Source organism: Marmota marmota, unplaced genomic scaffold, assembly GCF_001458135.2.
Source record: "Marmota marmota marmota unplaced genomic scaffold, marMar, whole genome shotgun sequence".
Taxonomy (NCBI): Eukaryota; Metazoa; Chordata; class Mammalia; order Rodentia; family Sciuridae; genus Marmota; species Marmota marmota.
In genome coordinates this window covers 9145771-9171911 of record NW_026000051.1, presented here as the reverse complement: position 1 = coordinate 9171911, position 26141 = coordinate 9145771, and the positions used below count along the sequence as shown (strand labels likewise).

Genomic DNA, 26141 nt, shown 5'->3' with positions numbered 1-26141 from the left:
TTCTAGACAAAGGAGTTGAGAATAATTTCAGCCTTTTACTCTGCATGGTAAAGTTCAAATGAATAATAATAATCCCTTATGCATAAATGCACTTTATAGATTACAAAGTGCTTTTATAGATAACCATTGCTGGGTAAAAAATAAAATAAAGTGAAATTAAGGAAAAATACCAGTAAATGGCATTTAGCTATTAAAATGTACCCTTACATTGTAAGTAAGAAAAGGGTGAGATGAAAGGGTTTTTTTTATATTAGAATTGAAGTCAGGTTCTTAAAGTTCTAACTGTTCCTACTTATCAATAAAAAAGTCAATGCATTTTAAATTAAAAATGAGATGCTGCTACTTATAACTTGATAAATTGTAAAATGCCTTTTTCATCCCTCCCAATCAATGGTCCTGTGTCCCACTGCTATTACACTGCAGACCTGCTGCTCATACAGATTATATAGGTGTAGGTAAAGGAATACAACCAAAAAGAGAAAAAGAATGCTAATTTTGTTTAAATACCATTAATTGCGGAATACAGTGGAAACCTCCCATCTCTTCATGTTTGGTGGCAGAGGTTAAGAAGGCTCAGGCCACATCTGGTTTTTGAACTTCTCATTCCCACCCAAAGAATCCGAATGAGAATGTGTCAAGGTCATCCTAAAAATAAACCACACCACCATGCTATACTGGCATAGAAAGCCACCCAGATCTCTCCGAGATCAATACTTTTTTTGAGAGATGAGCTTTATAACAATCTAACCAAATTGCCACCGACCATGGCTTCCCCCAGGGGATGGCATTACATACAGGTAGCACATTGTTCCACTGCCCTCAGGTCTGAGTTGCTCAGAGGATTGTGCAGCCCTGACACACCACTGCTTTGAAGCCATACCTGGCAGGACTGGTTCACACTAACCACACGTGGAACCTTTTCAGCGAGGGTCACCCGCGCTTCGCTCAGTGAAGGACTCACTTGGGAAGACCTTAGCTGAACAGGCCATGAAGCCGAACCCTGCAGAGCGCATGGCCTGTAGGCGCAGTGCTGCTCACCCGCGGCTGCGCAGCAGGATCATCTAGGGAACCGAAAAATATCTGTGACCCACCCCCAGCCCAGGCCAGCTTCTGTAAGGGCGGGGCGGGGGGGGGGTCCCCACACTGGCATTTTGAAAGCTCCCCAGATGGTTTCAATGTGCAGCCGAGAGAAGCACCGCTGTAGGGTGGCCCTGACGATATTTGGGCTTGAGCCCAGTTGGAGTTTCCTCAGGAACCTGCAAAAGAGCCCTTGCCTGGGGAAGCCAGGATCCCCCCAGGTCTTGAAGCACAGCTGAGAATGGCTTATGTGTCTGGGAGCACTTGGGTTGATCTGATATATCAGGGGTATGGGACGTGCTCTGTGAAATGCCTGGCTTTGTTCTTTCTGCCCAAAACATAAATAATGATATTTACTTAACTACCTTGTGACAACCTGGAATTTGGCAAAAACAGAATGAACAAAATACCCAAGTGAAATGTCATTCATTTCCAAGGCGACTGGGGTGGGGGGTGGGGGAGACATGGAACATAACCCATCCAGTGTCCCCACATAACGTCCCACTGGGTGGATGAGGATGGAGGCTTGTAACCTGTAAGTACCATACAAGTGTCAGAAGTTCATCACATCATTTTTTGGCAAATTTTGAAACTAAAGCAGCTTACAGGCAAGAACATCAATACTGTGAAGAAAGTCAAAAGGAAGTAACTAACTACATCCAGTTATTTGTGGCCTCTTCTGCATTTTTATTCCACCTTTTCTGTGCTTGAGGATTTCAAAGAAAAGCACCCCAGGAACAGTGGTGTGCACGCCCCTATCACGGAGGGAAAGTGAGAGCTTTACGGATTTAGATAACAGTCAGTTAGAAATTCATTCTGAACCCCAATTGTCAGATTAGTCCTGACTTTGAGTCACTGGTTGCTTGGAGGATTATGTTTATGAAATGAAAAGGTGATTTATTCCATTGTTTATTATGCAAATCTCATGTATTAACAGGTTCCTTTGACTCACCTGCTTAGGACACAAAACAGTTAGGAAGCAGAGTTGACAGAAACGAATGACAGAAAATACTTACCGGTTCTCTTTCTTCTTCTTAAGGGGGTCCATGAGGCGCAGCGTGTCTCTGATCACAGCCACTTTCACCTCCTCATCCACAAGGCTGGGGACATTTTCGAACACCCCTGGAGAAAGCTTGAATGGGTAAGGATTCCGCATTACAGTGGGACCGTGATTCAATGCCAAGCGGCTATCAGTATGCCATCACTCCAGCTAGCCTGTGGGGTTGTACTGTTTTGCTTGTGCTAATCTATAGAGGAGAATTTTTAAAGTGCTCCCTTTATACTACCTTAGGAATGTCAATGCCGTTTTGTAAATTAACATAACACACCAAGAGAAGAAAGAACATTGTGCTTTTTAGATGTTCAAAATGATACATACTCACTGTGGAAAAGCTGGAAATAGAGAAAGGGGTTAAGAAAATTAAAGGAATCCAGATAATTCCCCCAAGATCCAATACTAATATTGGGAGTATTTCCTTCCAGTTTTTTAATGCATTTTTGGGGGGCGGAGAAAAATATAACGACTGTTAAATGTACTATTTATCTTAGTGATTTGAGCATGTCGACATGGCTAAATCATATTCATAGAATTTCAATTAGTTCATCTCCTGAGGCTAACTAATTAGTTCATGTCAAAACTGATGGAAAGGCTCAGCTGCTTCTAAGTTTCCAGACCTTAAAAATGGGAAGAATGGCATGCTGGGAAATTACCATAGGTCGGAAAGGTCTTATATTAATAGACTCTGTTCAGAGCTCAACAGAACGAAAATGATTTCACTCGAACAGAACTTTGCTGTAAAAATTCAAGAGAGCTGAGTCTTCTGTAGCCAATTGGACACCTTGAGAGTTAGAACCCTTGGTTTTATCGCAATATAGTCAAGGAGATGCTCAGAGTACTTACTTCACACTCATGTTCAATCCTCATGCTGGGATTTGCATTTACTTCAAGTAGTATGGGCTTCAGATTTTTCATCAGGAGAATGTCAAAGCCTAAGATCTGGGCAGAATAAACATGATTCAGAATCACTCCCTCCAGCCCCAATTTCTTTGCAGGAACTGAGTATGGTCTTCGAGTCGTTGAGGGGAAAATAAATTCAAACGTGGTCCCCAACCTTGGCCTTGACCCTGGCTGCTCTTGTCCACGGTCCCTGCTCCTCTGGGTGTGCTTGTCAGACCAAATGGATAGCAGAAAATTTTATAGAAACCTTGGTAATGGGATGCGTTCCCATCGTGCATTTCAGCACTATCTGTGTCGTCCAGAGCGCTGTAAAGCGATGACCTCTGTCCTCTTTAACAGGGTTTTTATTATGTTAAGGATTAGTGGTAGTCCATCAATTTCTCCCTCTGCCTTTGCTTCTGCCCTCCTTGATTAAGTCACTTCTTAGCTAGATCTCCGAAAACCTCAGGCTGCCTTTCTTAACCTAGAGTACACATCACTGTCACGCAAGGAACCCTTTCAAATCCAGCACACTCACCACCCCCACCTGCTGAGTCAGACTCGCTCAGGGGGGTCCAATCAACCCCTCAGGTGATCCAGATGTGTCCTGATAGTTAAGGAGGGGGCTGTGGATTAGGTACCAGTGACTATGCAGTGCACCAAGGCCTCATCCGTCATCTCATTGAATCTTCATGATGACGTCTTTGAAGGAGGGACTGTACTCTCCAACTTACAGAAGCAGAAACTGAACCTCAGAAAGACCCTGGGTACCCCCAACCCTGCCTACCTAGTAAGGGATAGCCTTGGCTTTCCAGCCTAAGCAGACTGATTACACGATATTTGCCACCCAGTATGGGATAAAAACATGGACCCCTTGCTGGAAAAGTCTTAACAATTTCATGATGATGACAGCAGCCTAAAGTCAGGACTGAAGCCATTTCTGAATGAGGGGCACTGTGTGGTAGAGCTCCACAGGCCACCAGCCCTTGAAGTGGCCCCTGCACCCTAGACTCCCTGCAGCTCATTTGTTGCACGCCTGTCCTTGACTTCAGCACCTGCCTGCCTTGGAGAGATCTTCTACTGGCCACTCTGGTTTCTTTTAATTCCTTAGGAGCCCTACTGTAGGTGGGGCTCAGCCACCACGTGCATCCTCATCTCTCTGCCTTAAACAGCCCTTCACCTGGATAAGTCCTCATTTTTGAGATCGCTGCTCCTAATGAGAATCTGACTCGAACGACGAGGACTTCAGATTCTCAGAAGGACTCTCATTATCTCTAGAGAAGTGATAATGTAGAAAGTTTCTAAACATGATTATACAACCCCAAAGTCCTAAAAAATAAGGTGGAGAATAAAAGAGGAAAAAGAAAACGATACGGTTGTAGACTCCCCTCCTCTGTAGACTCCAGAAGAAAAGATGAGGGGAATCCATTTACTTGTCTATATAGAATATGCATTAGTTAAATGATAATTATTAAACTGCAGCTTCATCTATATTAATGAAATCCAAGCCTGGATGACCATTTCGGGGAATGATTCAAGATGAAATTATGTTACAATGAAGGGCAATAAGGATGAGAAGTTGGGAAAAGTCATCCTCATTCTATTTTTCTTTCCCTGGTCATGAAAAGGAAGGAATGGAAATTCAGTAGAAAATGTTCCATGTATTATAGATCTGCTTAATAATATATGACAAGTGGGTATGAGTGATGAGGCCTTTAAGGGACCCTGGTGACATCATCAGTCCAACTTCAGATCTGGTCTGAGACGTGCGGCGGTGATGAGGCTACAGAGAGCAGCAGGCTGTGGTGCCAACATTTATCATCTTCAGTCATCAGCTCTTACTTTGTGCTACATCTTAGAAGTCTGGGCCTGAGCTTTCTCAGCCCGGAGGATTCTTTGCAGCTCCATCCCCCAATGGATCCATGAATGCAAATCATAAAAATGCTGGGAGCTGGAGAAGGATGTGGTGGTACCTTGTCCACCATATTAGCCTGTAACCACTGACATTATATTTTCCAGAACCTGAAGTTTGATGTATATTTTTAATGTGTTTTGTCTTGTATAGGAATGCTTTGGAGTTAGAAAGACCCAGGCTCCCATCATCTCTGTCTCTTACACTAATAGCTAGTCTCTCTGAACCTCAGCAATCTCATCTGAAAAACGGTTCCCAGAGTCATTGGTAACAGAAGTGAAAATAACATCTAGGCCTATGCTCATCATACAGAAGGTACTCAATATATGCTAACTCCCTTTCCAGTTTCCTACCAATTTCACCAAGAAATGGGATTATTATCCTTTGGAATCATATTCTGGATCTACCTTTAACTTGTGTGACTATAGGCAAGTTAGTTGGTAGCTATAAGTCCTCGTTTCCTCATCTGTAAAATAGGAATATGAACAGCACTCACTAATCTTAATTAATTCATTTGACAAGTATTTACCAAATGCTTTCTATGTCGCAAGAAAGCTTCCTATGTTCCTAGCTGCTGGAAATATCACAGTGAACTAGGAGAAGTGCCTGGCCTCTTAGAGTTTACACTCTAGTAGGGGAGTCAGGATCAAATAAAGATCATGCAATGGAAAGCATTTTGCACAGTGCTTGACACCTCGTATGTGTTTAATGAGGGACAGCTTTATTATATTTTTCACAAGTTCAAGGAAATATGAATTCTTTTCCTTTCAAAAGATCAACGAAATATTCAGGCATGGATAGGTATGGATCACAGTAAGCTGAATCACAGAACTGGGCTTATATTTGATCTTGTCATATAATCCCAGAAAGTCTCTGCTGGCAAAAAAAATTGGGAATTCACTGGGTCCAGTTTTTGTTTTTGTTTTTGTTTTCAAAATGGAATTCTCTTCTGGGAAAGCAGGGAGGATCAACGGTTACCTATTTTTCTATATGAGGATTCCCAGGGGGATACTTTCAAACTTTATTTTTGAGAAACCACTAATGTAGTCACCTGCAGTTTAGAAAGGGAAAGACATCTCTCTAAGTCTCTTTAACGGTGGCAGAGCAGGAATTATCAAATAGAGAGGTGTTTTTTGTTTTTTGTTTTTGTTTTTGGTATTGGGGATTGAACCCAGAAGTATTTTACCACTGACCTACATTCTCGGCCCTTTTTATTTTATGTTTTTAGTTTGAGACAAGGTCTCACTAAATTGCTGAGGCTGGGCTAGAAATTGGGATCCTCTGGTTTCAGCCTCCCAAGTCACTGGGCTTACTGGGACCCTGAGAGACAACTTTTTAACCATGTGAAATTCTACTGCGCTGAGAAATTCCTCCAGCAATTATGTGTTGAGCACCTTTTACCAGAGGGGTTTCCTGGGGGATTTAAAAATAGCTGTCCTTCTTGACTGACCTCTAGGAGCTTCAAATCAAGTTGGAAAGGGCCCTGAGCAGTTAATTGTAAATTTATGCATAGGCTCCAAGCCACAGTCCAATAAGAAAGAATTCTCTCCTGAGGCCCAGAGCTATCCACTCATCTGGAAGTTCCCAGACTCCTCAAATTCGACATATCCAAACTCACTACCTGCAGTCAGCAGTCTCTATCGTGGTCCCAATGAGTCTCACATCTCCTAGTATTTGTGTCTTCGGGCAATTCCTCCACCCACTTGAGTGTGGGCTGCATCTAGTGACCTCTTCTAACAAACAGAACAGGGCAGGCAGGATAGGATGGTGCTTCTAACATTAGGTTATAAAAGAACTGTGGCTTCCATCTTGGGATGCTTTCTTTCACTCTGAGGAAAGTCACCTGCTGTGCGACAACGTGCCCTATGAAGTGGCCCAGGCAACAAGGAACTGATTTCTCTGGCCAACCTGAGGACCTGAGGCCTGCTAACTGCCTTGTGAGTGAGCTTGGAGGAGGATCCCCTAGCAACTTTGGGATGGCGGCAGCTCTGGCCAGCCTGTGGATTGCAGCCCCATGGTGGACTTTGAGCAAGAGGCAATTAGCTATATATATCTAGATCCTTGATCTACAGAAACTGTGCAATAGTGGATGTTTGCGGTTTTAAGCTGCAAATTTGTTATACACCTATTGCTGTATAACAAATTTGCAGCTTTGCTTCCTGTATTCCTTATCCACATCTCAAACATCTCAGTCCAACAAATCCAAACTTCTCTCTTCATCCCTTACAACTAGCTGGTCCCCATCTCCTGTACTCTCTGCCTCCTAAGAGCTTTCTAGACGTGGCCATCACCACTGCTCAGACTCTGTCGGGTCTGTGCCACCTCTCACCTTTTCCCTGCTCTCAGACTCCCCACTTGAAATCATCTGGCACAAGGCGGTGCCAGAGTAATTTTTCTAGAACACAAATAGAATATTAATAATCCTCTGCCTAAAATCTCTGCCCACAGAATGAAGCTCAAGTTGCATGGCACGTCCTACAGTGTCCTCCAGGACCTGGAATCTGTCACTCTCCAGCTTTATCTCCTCCCCTCACTGCTGCACACCTTGGGCTCTGACTGTGCTGACTGCTAGTGGTTCCAGGATGCTTTACCTACCACTCTCTGCCTCTCCACTCCTCTGCCTGGATGGGGTTATGTTTTTATCTATCAAGTATTTACTGAACACCCATTAGATACCAGGCACTGTTCTAGGCACTGGGTTAAAGCCGTGTACAAGATAAAGCTGCTGTCGTCTTGGGGCTTATATTTTAGAGGGTAGAGAGTCCACCAGCAACTAACAGTTAGAGCCAGGTAAGAATGCACAGTGACACAGTGGATGGAGCGGGGGAGGGTTAGTGCTCTAGGTAGGACACCAGGCAAGGTCTTTCTAAGGAGGTGGCCTTTATCATTCCATTGTCCTCTGGCTTGCACAGTTTCTGGTAAGAACATTATGGTTATTCTTTGTTCCTCTGAGCATAGTGCATCTTTTCCTCCTGGCTGCTGGGAAGATTGTCCTATCACTGATTTTCCATAATTTTATTATAAGGCTTGGGGTGTGTGTGTGTGTGTGTGTGTGTGTGTCCTACTCCAGGCTTTTCTACCTTCTTGGATTGTGAGTTCATAGTTTGTATCAAATTTGAGAAATTTCAGCCATTACGTCTTCAAATACTTTTGTCTACTTTCTCTCTTCTCTTCTGGGACCCCAGTTACACAAATATTAGACCACTTGACATTGAACCACAGTTCTTTCCTCCTGTCTTTTTCTTCTGTTTAGTTGTGGATGGATTCAGTTGCTATGTCTTCAAATTCAATGTTGGTTTCTTGGTTTCTTCTTCAGAGTCTTGCTCGCTGCTAATCCCATCCACTGAAATTTTCATTTCAGAGAGTCTATTTTCTAAGAGTTCCACTTGGTTCTTTTTGATAGCTCCCATTTGTAGCCCATTAAGTCAGTATTCTTCTTAGGAATTTTGTACATATTTTAAATAACTATTTTTTCATTCTTTCCTAGAGTTTCATCATTTCTAATATCTTGAATCTATTGAATGATTTCCCCACCCCATGGTATAGGTTACTTGGTTTGTGTAATGTTTAGTGATTTTTTAATTGGATAATGACATTGTTGAATTACAATGCTAAGCATCTGGATTTTGTCTACCTTTTAAAGTGCTAGTCTTTGTTTTTCAGTTATTCGCAGATCATTCTGATGCCTTCACATCCTGTTGTTTAAGGTTGAGGCAGAGTTCCTTTGGAGTCTTGACTGAATGCTTGCAGAAACCAACAAAGCTTCTCTACTCCAGCCATTCAGAACCGGGAACCCCTCCCTCCCCTGCATGAGCTCTGGATGTTGTTCACTTTGTTAGTTCCCTGGTCATTCTTTGTCCAGTTTTGTGGATTAACACTCCACATGCCCCTGGTCTAGGACTCCACAAAGACTCACAGGGGAATCATAATGATTCTTGGAGCTCTCTTTCTGTTTAGCCAGAAACCCACCCCGCAACTTCCAGCCACTTGAGCCTTCCCAAACTTTGATCTCCATCTCCTCAATTAATCAAGGTCACTAGGTTCTGTGTAGGTCCCCCACTCTGTCCCATGTTCCAGCCATTGCCTCCAGATGAAAAGCTTGGCTTTCCCCCTTTCTCGAGGACCACAGTGCTGAATCATCAACTATTGTCCAAAGCCTAAGACACTTACTTCATGTACACATTCATACATATTTCTGGTGGCCTAGTTGTTTACAAAAGGAGGTAGAGTTCCGTCTTTGTTATTCTATCCTGACCAGAAGCAAACATCTCAGGAGGTGACATATGAACAGGGCCTGAGTGAAGCAAGACACTAAGCCCTTTGTGAAGAACTGGGGAAGAGCACTTGGGGCAGAAGAAACAGCAAGAACAAAGGCCACCTACGAATGACCTCAAGAAGTGAGCAAGAGGGAGGGGGAGAGCAGATGAGGTCAGACAGAAACACGAGAGATGGATGCAGAGAGCAGCTGGTAGCTCCTGGCAGGGAGCTGGGATTTTAAGTGCGATGAAAAAGCCATTGGGGGATCCAGCAAAGGGAGGCACTTGATTCAACTTACATTTTAAAAGAATCTCTTTGGCGACAGTGTGGGAAATCAGCTATAGGTAGTGGGAGTGAGAAGAAGAATGTTAATTAGGAGGCTACCCTAGTATTTCAAGTGCAAGGCAAAGGCTGACTGGGTGGTAGCAAAGGAGCTGGTTAGAAGGGGTTCCATCTGGAATATTTTAGAGTGTGTTTTCAGAGTTGCTTAGGGATGGGATGGATGGGATGGAGGAAGGAGGGGAACAGGAGGACGATGACGCTAGCTTGGTCTGAAGAAATGCTGCTCATTTACTGAAACAGGAAAGAGAAGGGACGGTAGCTTTGGGAGGCAACTCAAGAGCTTGGCTGTGGACGTGGTTTTGGGTGCTCACCAGCCATCTGAATGGAAAATTAAGGTGGGCCGTGGGATACACCAAGGAGAGATCAAGACTGGGAAGTATGGCTTGGGGACCAGTGTTGTATAGCTGGTTCTTACAGCCAGGTCTGCACGAGCTCATTTAGTGAGTGACAGTGGATAAGAAGACAAATTTCCCAAGGACTGGGCCCCAGGGATCTCCAGCATTGCCAAATCCAGAGGCAGAAGCTGAAAAGCAGCAGCCCGTGAGGTAGGAAGGAAACCAGGAGAACACGATGCTCTTACCTCCTGCCCAGTAAGCTCTTCTTCATTCCCTGAGCAACATAGCACATCTCCTCCTCTGCCTCAGAAGCCTCCAGAAGCCTCCCAGCACTCTGTGTGCCCTGACAGCAAGCTTACAAAGAACTGTGTCTCTCACGGGTTGGTTTTCCTCAGTTGATGGAGCACTCCTTAGGGGAAGGGGCCTCGCCTTATCCATAGCCACATGCCCCACAACCAGCCAAGGCCTTGTCTCAGCAGGTGCCCAGGGGACATGTCAGAGTCCAGAGGAAGACAAACTGGGGATGGGCATTCCAGGCAGAAGAAACAGGATGAACAAAGGCCACCTTTGTCTGACCACAAGGAGTGAGCTAGAGGGAGGGTGGTAGGAGGTGAGGTCCCTGGACATCACAGTGGTCACAGAAGCTGTTACAGAGAAGGCAGGATGCTGAGCAGCACCTTGCAAGATGTGAGCAAAACAGGAGTGAGCAGGACAAGCTGGCCCTGAGAGAAGAGCATGGAGGGCAGAACTAACACCCACGACGGCCAAGAGACTGAGGGCTCAGGGGCAGGTACAGGGAGGCTAGGATGGGGCTGGGCTTAGCGGGTAACAAATACCAGGCCAGGGGCTTGGGATCGAAACTATGCTCCTTGGGACACCAGTGCTCCAGATATATTTAAAATGTGAATATTTCATGGTTTCCTAGAATTTCAAGGCACTTCTTCATAGACAAATTTGAGAACCATTTTTGCAATCGATAACAAGCAACATACTAATCACAAAAACTGTCATTTAATAAGTGACTACTCTGTGCTAGTACTGTGCTAACTGTTCCGTACAGCTTTGTCTTATTTGACTTTATTGCTCTTATTTGAGCTCTGGGAGGTGGCACAGATATGCTCTCCACTTGAAGATAAGGAAACCCGGGCTAGGAGAGGTTAACTTGACAAGCTCACCAGCTGGAGTTGCTGGAAGGGATGTGGCTGGGATTCGCTCAACCCTGGGGCATCGGAGAACAGAACGCTAGCCCTTGACCAATGTACCATGTCTTGGCCTCCTCCCTGTGGGAGTGTCTGGGCTGCAGGGTTAGGAGGAGGTCACAGAGGGCAGAGAAGTCAAGGAGGAATATCTTAGGACCTAGAGAAAAGGTGTCTCCTCCAGCCCTCCAAGGAAAGGGTCACGGCCCAGGACAGAATTAGACACAGGGGCAGGAAGAAGATCCAGCACAAGCCACAGAATGGGAAAGAATGCTTTTGAAAGCTGATCTGGAAACCCTCCCTCTGTGTCTATATTTCTGCCACATGAATCATCTACACCCAGATGGACCTTGCTCTTTAAGCCAGCGCCGCACCACTGCCATCAGAAGACAGGCGTGAGGACGTGTTGCTGGGGCTGCCTGGGCAATGACAGAGGACAGGCTGGAATGACAGGGCAGCCATGTTCCCAAGAAGCAGATTACAGGAACCCTGCCCACAGCCTCAGCAGTGCCAGCCGCTGCTCGGGGCCATCACAGTTTCCCAAGTAGCTATTGTGGCTATGATTGGAAAGGGGTCACGGTCACGTGGTTCAGATAAATGTAATTTTGTTGGCTAGAGAGAATGTTCTGGAATGTTGTATTCTGGGCCAGGTCCAGGCTATAAGTGAGAGGGACTGCCTGGCAAAGAAATAATTTATTGTATCTGTGCAGAACATTACAATTTGCAAAGCCCTTTGTGATCTTTACCTCTTTTGAGATGGACAATAATGTCATGAGATGGGTGAGGAAACTCAGGCACCGAGAAATCAAGTGATTTATGCAAAATCACATGGTAATGGATGGCAGAAGCACACATGCCACTAAGCCTTTGTGTTCTAAGTCAGTTTGGGTCTCTAAACCTCTACTAACAAGTACTCTACCGAGTGACAAAAATGAAGCAAGCAAGAGAGGACTCCAAGGAGAAAATGATCATATTTTCTCTCAATCTCTGTACTTGAAATGCAGGGTAAAACAAATTCCAAACATCTAAAACTTTATACACAGGCAGAGTGTTTTCACCTACATTATTTTACGATACCTCTAAAAAGGCAGGCAGGGAAGTGAGTGCAGGTGATTTACAGAGAGAGAGGGGGCGGGGGGGGGGACACAGGGTGGTAAAGATTCAGCTGGAGAGTGCTTTGCATCTGGCCCATGCTCCTCCTTTCTCCCCAGGCCTGGAAGCATTTAGTGTGGGTAAGTGGTGGAAAATGGTCACAAGGCTGTGGTTCCATTTACTAGACATGATCTGTCCAAACCAGTGGCTCCCTCTGTCTGCCCTGCAGTCCCCCACGGTGTGGACCCCTGGTTCCACCCCGATGGCTGCCCACTGTGGCCTGTCCACAGCAAGACAAGCAGCAAAACGGCCATCCTGGCCTTCGCCCCGCCACTCTGACCATGCCAGGGTTCTGTGGCTTGGCTGTGCTTGCCAGAGCCCACATGATACTCCTGGAATAGCTGCCACCGTCAAACAGATGCGACCACACATTCCCCCAGGATGACCCCTGAACGCGTCCACGTTGCAAAGCTCTCCGATGCCCTCACTTTTTGGTGGCATGGGTCAGGACTTGTTTCTCGGGCCCTGCCCCTAAGTGCTGCTGGCTTAACCTTCCTACTGTCGTAAACCATCCACCTGAGGGCTGAGTCTGGCATCCTGCCTGCGACCCAAAAGCCTGGAGTTCAAGATCTCTGGATGATGATTATCCCCGCCTGGTACTGGTCACTTCCTGAATTCCTCTCAAAGGCCTCTGCCAGCCTGCCCGGGAGCCCTGATGCCTGGTGCCCAGCCCCTGGAGGAGCCTCTCTGGGTATGGGGCTGCACTTGAGGACCAGTCTCAATGATTGCCTGTGAATGAGCACCCCGTCCATTGGAGACACTGCCCCATTCCTTCTCTCTTCACTTTGGGGTCCTCCTGCTATAGCCTGGAAACACCCAATGTCCCCTGACAGAAGGGCTCACAGACACACCGTGCATGTCCGCCAGGCAGTGTACGGCAGTGCAAACGAGGCAGGACCAACAGCCCGGATGGACTTTTGAAAAATCGCAAGTGGTGGACAGGAATGTTGCAGAAGACTCCAGGCTTTATAATAGTGTTTTTATAAAGCTTAAAAGCAATCTGAACAAGACAGAATAGTGGTTAGGAATACATCCGCGCATAATGAAAGTATTTTTGAGAAGCAAGGGAATGCTAAACATAAAATCCAGGATGTGGCTGCCTTGAGGGTGGGAGGGGAAAAGGGGGTGGGGGAGACATACTAACCCAAGCTCTTGGGTTGGGAGGTGGCTGGGGATGAGCATTTCGTTCGGCTTCATGGCTTACAAATGTGTTCCATATATTCTTTTTATATACACATCAATTGCTACAAAACAACGTTAGAGTAGATGGAGAGGGGCCCAGAGGGGCCCTTCTTGTCTTTTCTTCCCCTTTCTGACTTATCTGCTGGCAGAAGAGAGTGCCTACTAGGGCCTATGGTCCTTGTTCCTGTCCCACCACCCTGGCAGCTAAGTGACCTGAAGGTGTTCTGCATTCTCCATTTCCCCCCTCCCACGCACCGGCTCATTGCTAAAAACAATTCTCAGGGAGTCCCCAGTACACCTGCTGGTGATGAGGGGCAACTCGGCAGGGTCCACGCAGCTGGCCCTTCCCGTGTCTTCTCTGAGGGCCCTTCCTCGGCATTCCAGGACCTCCTCTCCTGACCCCCTCCCTAGATCTCCACACCACTGCTGGCCTCCTTCGCTGGCTCCCCCCGTCTCTACCCAATGGTGCCCACGGCGTCTTCTGGCCTCTCCTCACCCTGAGCTTTGCATGTCTGCGGTCACATCGCAACTCTCATGAATTCCTATCTCTTTCTCTAGCCCAGACCTCTCACTCTTGAATTCCACCCCAATACCCAATGTTCTAGCCACCTGCTCCACTGGAGTGTCTCGTAGGTACTTCAAGCCTAACTCCTGGACCCCCCACCACTAGCCTGGTCCCCTCGGGTGGCCTCTGTCCACCCACCCAAGTGCCCAAGCCACTTGCGAGCCTGACTCCGTTCCTCCTGTCCCTCTTTGCCACCAACTCTTTTCTTCCTCTCAATCCCATCCTGTCACCAAGTCTAGCCATCCAACCTCCTTAAATGGCACTGCCATTGATCCTCTCCATCTCCACCAAGACTTCCCAATCCAGCCAGCACCTCCCTTGCCTGTAGGAAAGCAACTGCCTGGTGTCTTCCCTGCCCCGGGCCTGGCCTCCGTCCATTCCTGCGGGTGCTGTGTTCTTTGGAGCATGCACTTCTGAGTACAGCCTGTCCTCTGGTGGCCCCCACTGCCTCGGGCTCTCCACGACTTGTCCTATCTACTTCTGCCACCTCACCTCCCTCCACCTCTCTGCCTGAAACCCCCCACTAGACCCAACCCCTCTTAGCGCCCCAACTTACCATGCTTCCCTCTTCCCTCTAGGGCAAAAGCGGGTCTCCCCCAGAACACTCTGCCACTCCCACTCCTTCCAGCCCTGCCTGCTTCATCTCCTCCTTCAGGTCCCAGTTCAACTGCCATTTTCTCCGGGAAGCCTTCCCTGATCACTCCCCACCCGGAGATGTCGGATGCACCACATCTCACAGCACCCGGGACCCAGGACGTGACTGATTTGATTCTAGCACTTGCAACACTCTATAATAATTGCCTAAGTATTTTTCTCCCACTTTTGAGACTCTGCGTCAGCCAGCAGGAATCTGACCTACTGTCTCACTGGTACCAAGACAATGCCTGACCCCTGCTAAGTGGCGGCAAAAATTGTCAAATGAAGGTATGAAGGTACAAATGGCACCCTGCCTCCCGTATGGTGTCCCGCTGAATTCTAAAAGAATCCTTTAAAGCAGGTACTGTTGGTCTTGTTTTATAGGCAACAAAAAGGAAGTGACTTACTTATCGAGAGTACACAGCTAGTGAACAGAAAGCTAGAAGTCAGGCCCAAGTTTTAACACCAAAGCCCACACTGGCCACCATCCTGTCCCCACCTGTGACCATCCCCCCCAGCCCCTGACCCCTCATCCCATGGTCAAGCCAGGGAGCCCTCCCTAGGCCTGGCCTGGTCAAGACCGGGAACTCAGGGCAGGAACTGGCAGTGGTTACCTGGAAGCAGGTGGGCCCCGGCCTCCCTGTGGGGATGTCCGACTGGTAGAAAACTTTGAGCTCTGGAGTCAGGGCGATGACAGTCTTGATCACCAAGGAGATGATGTCAGACCAGACCTTCTTGATGTCAACACCTTTGGAAGACAACTTACAAAGAATGCTGGAAAAAGTCCTTTTGCTGCCCGTGCTGGCATTATCCGAGTGGATGAAGTTGCTGCTGTGGATATTCAGTGAATAGTTGGTTAAGTGCATAAAGACCCGGTGCAGATTTTGGGAACTGGGCTCCTGATATGGCTCTGTACAAAATCTAGAGAGTCCATCTTTGGCTATATAAATCTCTAAGGGGTCTAGGGATTTCAGCAGGACATACAGACGAATGTCAAACTTGAGCTTGTCGATAAGGAGAGGTTTGCAGATGTACTCCTGGACAACTGCTGGCCTGGTCTGGAGGGTCCCAGTCAGCCGGATGTCACTGGGGTCTTTAATGAGGTAGATTCCATCACCCTGACAGCCACCGTCAGGTTTCACAATGAAAGTGGGCTTCCAGGAGGGGTTGTCATCTTTTACCATTTGAATCTGGGAGGGGGAAAAAGAATGGTTAGCATTATTCTCTTTTCCTCTCTGGATCCCCAACACAGCAGGCCCTCGGGGAAAACATTTGGTGGACAAGGAACAAAATGATCCCCGCCTACTGAGTACTCGCCACGCATCTTCCACAGGGATGACACAGGGAAGTTCTGAGACAGTGGCATAACAACCGTCCTCAATCTTCTGCTTCAGAGGGAGAAGGAGAGTACAGGGGTTGGCAGTCACAAAACCTGGGTTCAAATCTCATTTTGCGGGTTATTACTCCTCCCTGGAGCAAGCCATATGCCAAACAATGATGATGAGAATATGCAGGGTGGTCAAATGCCCTTTGTGAATGCCAAGGATGTGCCAGGTACTGCCCTAGGCAAGTTATTTCATCTAACCTCACAAAAACATGGCTGCTCCTTTTTTGCAATATTGGAAACACACAGGGCGCCCCCACTGTTAAGAATGGGTATTGCAGTCAGACTGCCTGGCCCTTCCACTTAACTATGTGACTTGAGCAAGTGACAGAAGTTATCTGTGCCTTTGTCATCTGCTAAATATGACTCGGCTGAGGATTAAATGAGAAAATATATGCAGCAGGCTGTGAAAGACAACCAACCCCCCCCCATCTACTATTATTAAAAGATAAAATTTTTCTGCTAATCAGAGGTGGAGGGCAGAAATCTAGATCAATGCCTCTAAAGCCCTTGTACCTTCCTCTGTATCACCATGTCCCTGTTCCCTCGCTTCAAAAGTGATGTGAAATTGCACCCTCACCTGGGCCAAGCATAACACCAAGCAGAGCTGACACACAGGAAGTGCCCATTTTATCACTTCCGTCCATTCCTAAGTTCAGCTAGTAGACTCGCCCGTCCTTCAGTCTGCTGAGATCTCTTTGAAACTAGATTTTGTCATCCACAATATTTGCTTTCCTTCCAGCTCCGGGACAGCAAGACACTCAGTAATTAATTATCCAGGCCCCTGAGCAGTCCAGGTCCTGACCTGCAGTTGGGCCTCATTTCACACACTCCTGATCCCTCCAGTGCTGTGGACTGAGTGTGTTCCCCAAAATCCATGTGTTGAAAACTGGATCCCCAAACTCATATGTGAAAATGGAGCTGCGCGAGTGAGCTTCACATCACTGTGACAAAACACCTGGGGAAAGCCACTTAGAGGAGGAAAGTTTAATTTTGGTTTGTGGTTTCAGAGGTTTCAGTCCATGGTCACTTGTTCACGCCGTTGGGGACGCCTGCTGTGAGGCAGCACACCACGTGGAAGTACGTGAAAGAGGACACTGCTCACCTCATTGCAACCAGGAGTAGAGAGAGAATAAGAAGAGTCTATGGTCCCGGATCCCCTTTAGAGACGCGCCCTCAGTGACCTCACTTCCTTCCACCAGCCCCTGCCTCCTAGAGGTCCACCCCCTCCCACAGGCTGGCCAAAAAGCTTTCTACCCATGACCTGTAGAGGATAGTGACAGTCCAAATTGTAACAAGCTTTTAAAGGGTAATTAGAATTTGATAACATCAGGAAAGTAGAACCCATAACAGCATTAGTGGCTTTGAAAGAGGAAGAAGAGAGACCCAAGCTAGCTTGCTTGGTTTGTCTCGCTCTCCACCATGTTATAGTGCAGTGCGAAGGCCCTCACCAGATACCAGCACTTGATGCTGAACTTCCCAGTCTCTGTGACTATAAGAAATAAATTTCCTTATAAATTACCTAGTCTCAGGTATTCAGTTATAGCAACAGAAAAATGGACTAAGACACCAGACTTTGTGCGATGCTCTGGGCAACTATGGAGAATAGACGGACAAAAAGGCAGGAGAGGAGGTTTTCACCAGGAGAGTAGAGTCAGAGGAAATAGAAAGGTGGAAACAGAGGAAGAGAAAGCCATAGAATTTGAGGCTTCTGGCATGTAGCTGAGAGCAGACCCCGGCCGGCCGAGTGGGTGGCTTGTCCTGGTGCTGCACCCCATGGCCCCCACCTCTGCTGTGTAAGCCTGACCCGGGACATCTGTACTCGGGATGTACTTATCTCTTCGACCAGCCCATATTTCTAAGTGAAGCTTTTGCCAATTCCTCGGGCACTATCAGTTATTCCGGGCTTGTAAAAGATCTTTAACAATGGAGAAACACTTAAAGCCTTAATAATGGTCCACATCAATTGTTTCCCCCTTGTCAGCAGGATTCGAGAATGGAACTTCACAAGAGATCAATGCCAGCCTCCCAGGGCCTTCCACGGAGCCCTTCGTGCAACTGTGACCTTGACGCTTATGTAGTTACTTAATATTCATCCAAAGCATTCATACACGTGGCGCTTTACAGTAAATATGAGAGTCCCGGACAAATGGCAGTTATGGATCAGGAAGTGAAAAATGTCAAGTTTGCACTGATGGCTAATTTGTCCCTCTGGAAAGCGTTTGCTGTGCCAAAGATACTAACAGCTCAATATATTATGAGGAGTGATATTTTCTCCTTTGAATTCAGTGTATATGCCTTAAATAAATTAAACTGCCTGGTCAATAGTCTCTGTCATTCATTGCAGTACTGAATATTTCTTCTGCTCTTTGCCTGAGTGAGTAGTGACTACAAACCCAGACTATTAATGCTAATAGAATCATTGAATTTTTAGACTTGAAAGTATCCTTGGAGATCAACATCATCCAATCCTCTCATAATTCAAAGGGGAAGCTGAGGCTTAGACAAGTGACATGACTTGCCCTGGGTCCCATAACTGACTAGTGGGATGGTTAGGCTGAAAACTGAGGTTCCCTGATCCCATCTCAGATTCACTATGTCCATTTTTGCCTTTGGTAAGATAAAATTCTCTTCTGATTATTACAGGGGAGACTCTCTCAACATGTCAGGCAATAATGGTGTCTGAGCACTGGCCTCACACCAAAGAGTTTGGCCCCTTGGAACTGTATCTGTGGATCCTGAGCTGGCCAGTTTTCTCCAGTTTTCAGAAATCTCCTGTCTGGGTGGGTTCCCGACTGGTTAAAATATAGGTGTGATCTATAGGAAAGCTTCATATTGCTCAGAATGTGGTTCCCATAGCCACAAGACCCTTTAGACACTTACTGGGGGAAAGGAAATGATTTTTCAGAATTTATACCCATTATGCTCTGAGGTTTTTATTCTAGGGAGACCCCACTCCCACCCCCCACTGCCAATTACGAAAGCTAAGAACGAATACACTGGTTCTTATACCTGGGTCCCAGCCCCAGAAATTCTGACTTAGGTCTTAGCTGAGACCTGGGCATGTGTATTTAGGAAAATCACTACAGGTGATTGTGATGTGTACTCCCTGCAAGAATCATCAAGCTAATGTGGGTTAAATAAAAATACAATCTGAAACCATCATCTCGCATGAAGTTCTCCGGCGGGGTGTCAGCAAGAGTGTGAGGAAGACTTGCACTGAGAGTACAGCTGGTGGTATCTCTGGTTTTCGCCAAAACTGCTGCTGGATGTGAAATGCATTATCTCCGTAACGTATCGGTGGACGGCTCAAAGAGATACCGAGGATGCGGTGGCCAGATTACTCGGCACCCATCAGGTTTACTGAGGAATTTCTGCATCTTTTACCGCCCCCTAGTGGATGTTTAGGAAATGCGCCTGGGAAAGTCGCCTTGTTCTAAAACTGCAACTCCACTGAGATGTTAAAGCATCATCACAGCAAATGGAATAGCACTCAGCGTGAAGAAGGAAGGAAATTCTAACCATGACAAGGACAGACCTTGAAGACAGAGTGCCGGGGAAGTAATCCAGACACAAAAAGACCAACACTATGATTCCATATATGTGAGGTCCACCGAATAGTCAAATTCTTAGACATGGAACAGGACTGGTGGTGGCCAGGGGGTGGGGTTATGGGAATCGGGTGTTAGTGTTTAATGGGTATGGAGTTTCCGTTTTTCAAGATAAAGAAAGTTCTGGAGATAGGTGGCAGCCATGGTTGCACAAGACGATTGTACTCAATGGCCTAAACTTCAGTTAAAAATGATTGTGACAATAAATTTTGTTATGTATATCTTACCGCGATTTTTAAATTAAAAATTTAAAAAAATTTAAATAGCTTTTGATGAGTTGGAGAAAAAATATTGAGGTGAAAAACAGAAAATCTGGATTTGGGTCCCAGTTTTGTTGGGCGATTTCTGACTGTGTGACCTTGAGAAAGTCGCCTAACCTCCTGAGCTCTGTTGTACTCACCTATAAAATACAGGGGCCACACTAAGGTTCCTGGCTTCAGCCCAGCTAACAAGTGCGGAGCGGTGATTTATCCTGACATCTCCACAGTTGAAGGCTGTGTTACAAACACGCAGGTGGCATTAATCACCCGAGAGGTCACGCTGTGCTGTTGTGATCAGCGTGCTGGGATGCTCTAGAAGAGTGGGAGATTTATGATGCATCTGAGGAAGTCAGCTGGGCGTCTGGGAGAAGCAAGCTAAAATATTTGGAGTGAGAAATGCGGCGGCTGGAATACCAAGCCACAAGACGCTATTCGCAGTGAGGGGCAGGGAAGAGGACGGTTTCTGAAGAAACGCTGGGCTTGCAATACCAGGGAAGTCAAAGCCAATCAGAGCAGCCCTTGGTCACTCAGGAGGATTTGCATTCAATCTCAGCCGCACAGGCCCTTGGTGTCACAGGTACAGGCTGCAGATCTTAAGCAAAGACAAGCTTCTGTAGACAAAATAGGTATCTCGAAGTGCATGCTGGCAGGAGGCGGGCGGTGGGGGGTACCCGCTGCAGCAGCCTGCGCCTGGTACCCAGGGCAGGTTCCTACTCCCAGTGCTCGAGGCAATTCCTGAGGCCGGTTCAGACTGAAGGCAGCCTGTGGGCAGGTTCCCAAGGCTAAACAGGAAGGACGAGAAGGGCCACTCAAGGGGCAGAGCAGGAGGTGGAGTGGTGGGGCCAAGAGGAAGAGCTTGAGCAGATAATAGAAGGCAGGAGAGAGCAGGGGACTCCAGGGCACGGCAAATGGAGGAGATAGCAAGGGTGAGAGGAAGGGAGTGCATTGGAAATCCCACTAGTGAGCTCAGCAGGGGCCAGGTCACACCACCACCTCTCACACACTATCAATCTCCTATTGTGGATCAGGCGCTGCTCTGTGCACTTTATGTCATTGAAATGGAGGCCCAGAGATGTTAAGTACCTTGCCAGAAGTTACACAGCCAACGGATCATGAGCCAAGATTTGAACATCGACACTCAGATTGCAGACTCCATGTCCAGAATGAATGAGGGATATGTGTGAGGAAGGAGAATGAAGATGGGGTTTGGGTATGAGGGAGGGACCTGCTAGGGAAAGGCCTTGAGTCGTTTTAGGGAGTGTGGACAATGTCCTGAAGTGAGGGGGGCTTATTGAAAGGTTTTGAGAAGGAAGCGACTTGTTTAGATAAGCATTGTGGGAAGATCTGCTGCTGGTAGAAGATGCCCTGGAGGGGGCAGATGCCCCTGGGGGCACAGGAAAGTCCCCAAGGCCTGAGCTGGGGCAGGGATGATGGGGTCAGACACAGGAATGAAAGAGAGGGAGTCGGGTCAGGGGCCCCTGGCCACTGGAAGGATGTGAAGGGTGAGGGAGGGAGGAAGGGGTCATAGACCATCTCGGGATTTGGGGCTTCATCAATTATGGGGGTGATGGTGCCATTAGGGATTCAGCGCATGCAGGAAAAGGAGCAGGTCTCACTGGATGGAAGTGGGGAGGGCGAGCAGGAGTTCACTTCATTGAATGAGTATTAATTGAGCAGCTATGGCCACGCAGCTAACTCAGGCCTTGACGATCGCATTTTGAATCAGACTGTGTTGTCCAAAATCTCCTGGAAATAATTAACTTTGACACAATAACTCACCCAATCTTAGAAGAAAAAAAACCTGGTGCCTGGCAAGACTCAGATTTTAACCTCAGATGGGGGGTACCTTGAGCTGGAGGGAGGGTATCCTGATAAGCCTCTTGACAGGGGGAACGCAGGCCACGTGGAAAGGAATACCCGCCACTGTGAGCTCGTACATTCTCGCCACCTCCTGGCTTTGGAAACATTCCAGTTAAGAAAACCTAAATGGTAAGTTAAAAAAAAAAAAAAAGCCTATGCCAGGCACAGTGTCACACACCTGTAATCCCAGCAGTTCGGGAGGATGGCGAGTTCAAAGCCAGCCTCAGCAAAAGCGAGGTGCTAAACCACTCAGCAAGACCCTGTTCATAAATAAAATGCAAAACAGGGCTGGGGAGGTGGCTCAGTGGTCAGGTGCCCCTGAGTTCAATCCCCAGTACAAAAAAAAAAAAATGTTGGTTTTATCACTGATGAGTGTCATGTTTACTCAGATGGTTAAAAGAAACCACATTCGCTCTCTGAGGTCGTGTAGCAGGCCACTCATGTGTGACTCCTTGGCATGGCTCGTGTTGAAGGGCCACTTCCTTGGCAGGCAGCACCAGCCCGTCCTGCCAGACTCACTCCCTGCTCCGCCCCGCCATCCCTATCAGGCTCTGTGCAGTGATGCACGCCCCCCTGGGCCTCTGTCAGCCTCTCTGCCACCCCTTTGCCTGCAGGGCTCCCACCCCTCGTCTACACCCCAGCCCAAACTTCCTTCTGAGAATGCTCTCCTGGCCTGCCTCCCTCCACTAGGTCCTTTCCTTTTCCAAGTCCTTCTCCATGTTCAGCTCCCCCAAATCTTCACAAGCAGCTCTTGAAGGCCCAAGAAGGAATGATCATGGCACACACGTGCACACACGTGCACGCGCAAGTGCACACACACTTTATAAACAAACTGAGGTCAAGGGGCATGGAGACGTGCTGAAGGCCACACAGCTATAGCAGAGCCAGAAGGTGAAAGGGTAAAGTCTCTAAGCTGCAAGGCCTAAGTTAAAATGTAAAGGACCAGGTATTGTAAAGTTCCTATGCTACACTCAAAACCTGAAATTCCTGTAGCTGTTAGGACAATTCCCAGGACTGCCCAGTAGATATTCCCCCTGACCATTTAGTTGTTTAATAACCTAGACCCTGTGCAGCTTGGCACGTAGGCATCTCAGGGCCCAAACCAATCAGTTTGAATGTATCCCTCTCCTTAGGACTGACCTATCACTCCCGCCCGACCTGTTCCCGCCAATGAATGTACTAATCATGTTTAACAATTGTTGTTTGATTTTCCCGCGGTGTATGTTGATTTGTTAAAGGGGACTGTGATGTATGTAAAGTCCCTGCCCTCCCAAAAAAAGTGTACTTAAGCACTGCTCAACCCCTGCTCGGGGCTCTTGGCCGCTCTCCCTTCTTGAGTGAGCCTGGAGCCCCAGTGCGCTGGATCCTCAATAAACCCCCTTTTGCTGTTGCATGAGTCGGTCTCTTGGTGGACTCTTCCTCCGTCGTTCGCCGGACCCTTACAAAGGGAAACCCCAAGTCTCCAGATTTCCAACCCAGAGTTCTTTCTACCATCATGAACGGGGGCATCTGAAGAGGTCATTTCCAAAGAAACCTTGGAATACATTCTTCTCATTCTGAACAATGGCATAACATTTTGTGGGGGGGTGCTATTACAGAATCCAACACTTCGCAGAGTTATCGTTTTATTTAGCCTTCAAATTGCCATTTTGTAGAGAATGAAGAAACTGAGGCCCAGAGAATCAAGCAGGAGCCTGTGGTTACCCAGCTGGACGGTGCAATGGAAGTGTCGGGCCTGGGCCCACGCTGCTCTTTGGAAGATGCGCTGAAATTTGCCTGAGAGGCAGACACAGCCTGATGCGGGCTCCTCAAGAAAACCAAGAGGCAAGGAGGAGCCCGCCCTCCGCGTGCTTCACCTCAAATCCAGCCTGTGTTCAATGCCATCGAAACGGGTCCCACCCTTGGGGAATGGTCACTTTATGTGAGGCATAATCTATCCATCATTAATGAGCAATCAAAAAGCCACTCTAGAGCACATCTGGGACTATAAACCTGCTTAACAAGAAGGAATAAGTCATTCTGGGAGACTGTCCCTTTTCTTCTCAGATCTCTTCTCAACCAGACCTCTTTTGCTGGGGCTGAGGGGACCAATGACAGAGTTGGCCCTGTATTGCCTCCTTCGTCTTTCCCCACAGGCCCAGTCCCAGCCAGCCCTCTGCCCATCCCTACCTGGTTCTCCTAACACATGGGTGCTAAGCCAAACTCAAAAGGCTGGAAGCACAGCATTCTAAGGTCCTTGGGTGATCCCTGAGCACATGAAGACGCCCCCCCCCCCTCGGCTGACGCTTCCCTTGACATCCACCCAGTCCAAATGCTGTGGGAGCAGCAGAGTATAGAGTGTCAGAGAGATCTTGGTTCAAATCTCAGTATAGCCACTTCCTAGTTGTATTAGTCTATTTTCTGTTACTGTAACAAAACACCAGAGACTGAGTAATTTGTAAAGAAAAGAGTTTATTTTTTAGCTTATAGTTTTGGAGGTTCCATAGCATGGCATTGACATTGACTAGGCCTGGGTGAAGGCTATATGGCAGATGGCATCACAGTAATGGGATCGCATGTGAGAGGGAGAGATCACATGGCCATACAGGAAGCCAAAGAGTGATTTAGGGGACAGGCTCACTCTGTAACATCTAGCCCTTGTGAGAACTCAGTGTCCCAGAGAAACTACCTTAATCCCTTCTTCTCCTCAGTCCCTTTGAAACATGACCCTAATGGGCCCTAATGACATAAAGACCTCCAATCAGTCCTGCCTCCTAAAGGTGTGCCACTTTCCCAACATTGCCGCCCTGAGGGCCACGCCCCCAACACATGCAACCTTCAGGGACACACTGGAACCACATCCGAACCTCAGCACCGGCTGTCAGGCCTGGCCAGCTCTGCATGTCAGTGTCCCTGTGGTTCCAGGAGGATCAACAGTATCTAATAACATCTAGAATTCGTACTTAGTACAGTACCACTTTTTATCATTGTAATTTTATTAGCCTGATTGTCCAACAGATTCCTGATGGAGGTTCATCCCGACCTAAACCCCTTTCTACATTATCCTGGAGTTCTCCACCCCTGGGACTGGGGCCCGTCTCCACTGCTTCCTGGTCCCCGTGGATAGCAACATCATGTTTCCCACGGTCCTGGGGCCATCACTGCCGAGTCCAGCCCAAGCCGCAGCTTCCTGGCCTCCTGTCTGTGATCGCTTTCTGCTTCCTCTCAGGCTCCAGCTGAGAGGCCCAGAAGGCACCATGGCTGAGCCCACCCAGAACAGAACACCCCACTGCCGAGGGAGCTCTCCCTCCAGCTAAATTCCTTTTCCAATAATGAGGACTTCCTGCTAATGAACTAACTAATCTTAACTGACTTCCAAATGTATAAGACTCCATTACCATCAAGAGCGCTTCAGGTCACAGGCTGGGCCCTTCCTCCTGCCCAACATCACAGAGTCCCTGGTCTCTCATATTCCTGCCATATTTATACCTTAAACATTAAAAAAAAAAAGCACAAGAATCACAAGAACATCAGTGTCATGTGGATCACAAGAACATCAGTGTCATTTTTCAGAGCATTCAAGTCAGTGCCCTCCCTCCCAATACTCTCTTGAACAAAATGGCAGTGTTGACCCTCTGGGGTATTGATCAGTGCCAGGCAATGGGCTGGGCATGTCGGCATGTCCACATGAGATCTGACCCTGCAAGGTAAGGAACAGCACTTTCATTCCCATGTGTTGTACTAGAGGTTTCCCCTGAACTCCAAAACCCTGCAAAGAGAGGCTGCTACCTCCTTGAATGCAGGAAACCATCGCCCTCAGATCTGGATTCCCTGGCCTGCTCTGTCCCTGGCCTGCTCTGTCCCTGCCCGACACAGAAAGGGCTTGGATGGAGTGGCTCCTGGCAAATGCTTCTTGGATTCTGCCCATTCTCTTACTGGTTCAAAGTCACACCATACCTGGGATCACAGGTGACGTCACTTCAAATGCTAAGGCTGGGTGATTCCAGCCACTCTCTGGACTCTAGCTAAAGTGGGTCCTGAATGCTGGTAACTCCCCACTCTGGAGCGCACCTCCCTTGGGCTCCAGACTCGTATCACTACCCATGTGACACGTCCAAAACTAAACTCATTGTCACATCTACTCCTCTTGTGTTTCCACTGTCAGTGAACGTCACCACTCTCCACCCATGTCCCCAGGCCAGAGATCTGGGATCATCCTGTCTTCTACCTTTTCCTCATCCCCCACCCCACCCAGTCACCAAATTCTGACATTTCTACTTCTTAGCACACCTCAGGGTCCCTGAGTCCTCTTAGCATTTCTCACCTGTATGATTGCAGTGGTTTCCCAAGTCATCCCAAGGACTGAAATCTGCATGTTTGTGCTGGTGTTTCCCACAGACCAGTTCTAACAAGCAGCTCTGTGGGGTGGGCACTACAGGGTGAGCCACATAAAACTG

General features: G+C 47.5%; 1 protein-coding gene across 4 annotated transcripts in view; it reads right to left on the bottom strand.

The window, feature by feature from the left end:
• Ttll11 (tubulin tyrosine ligase like 11) overlaps positions 1–26141 on the bottom strand; it is a 240725-nt gene that overhangs the window by 134880 nt on the left and 79704 nt on the right. For 3 of the 4 annotated variants that reach the window (XM_048813143.1, XM_048813145.1, XM_048813144.1), the window contains exons 4-6: positions 15205–15780; positions 2978–3073; positions 2094–2209 (exon numbers count right to left, since the gene is read on the bottom strand). In XM_048813143.1, the coding sequence (XP_048669100.1) occupies positions 2094–2209; positions 2978–3073; positions 15205–15780 (788 nt within the window). The remainder of the gene's footprint in view (positions 1–2093; positions 2210–2977; positions 3074–15204; positions 15781–26141) is intronic. The other variant, XR_007351190.1, reaches the window with a different exon arrangement.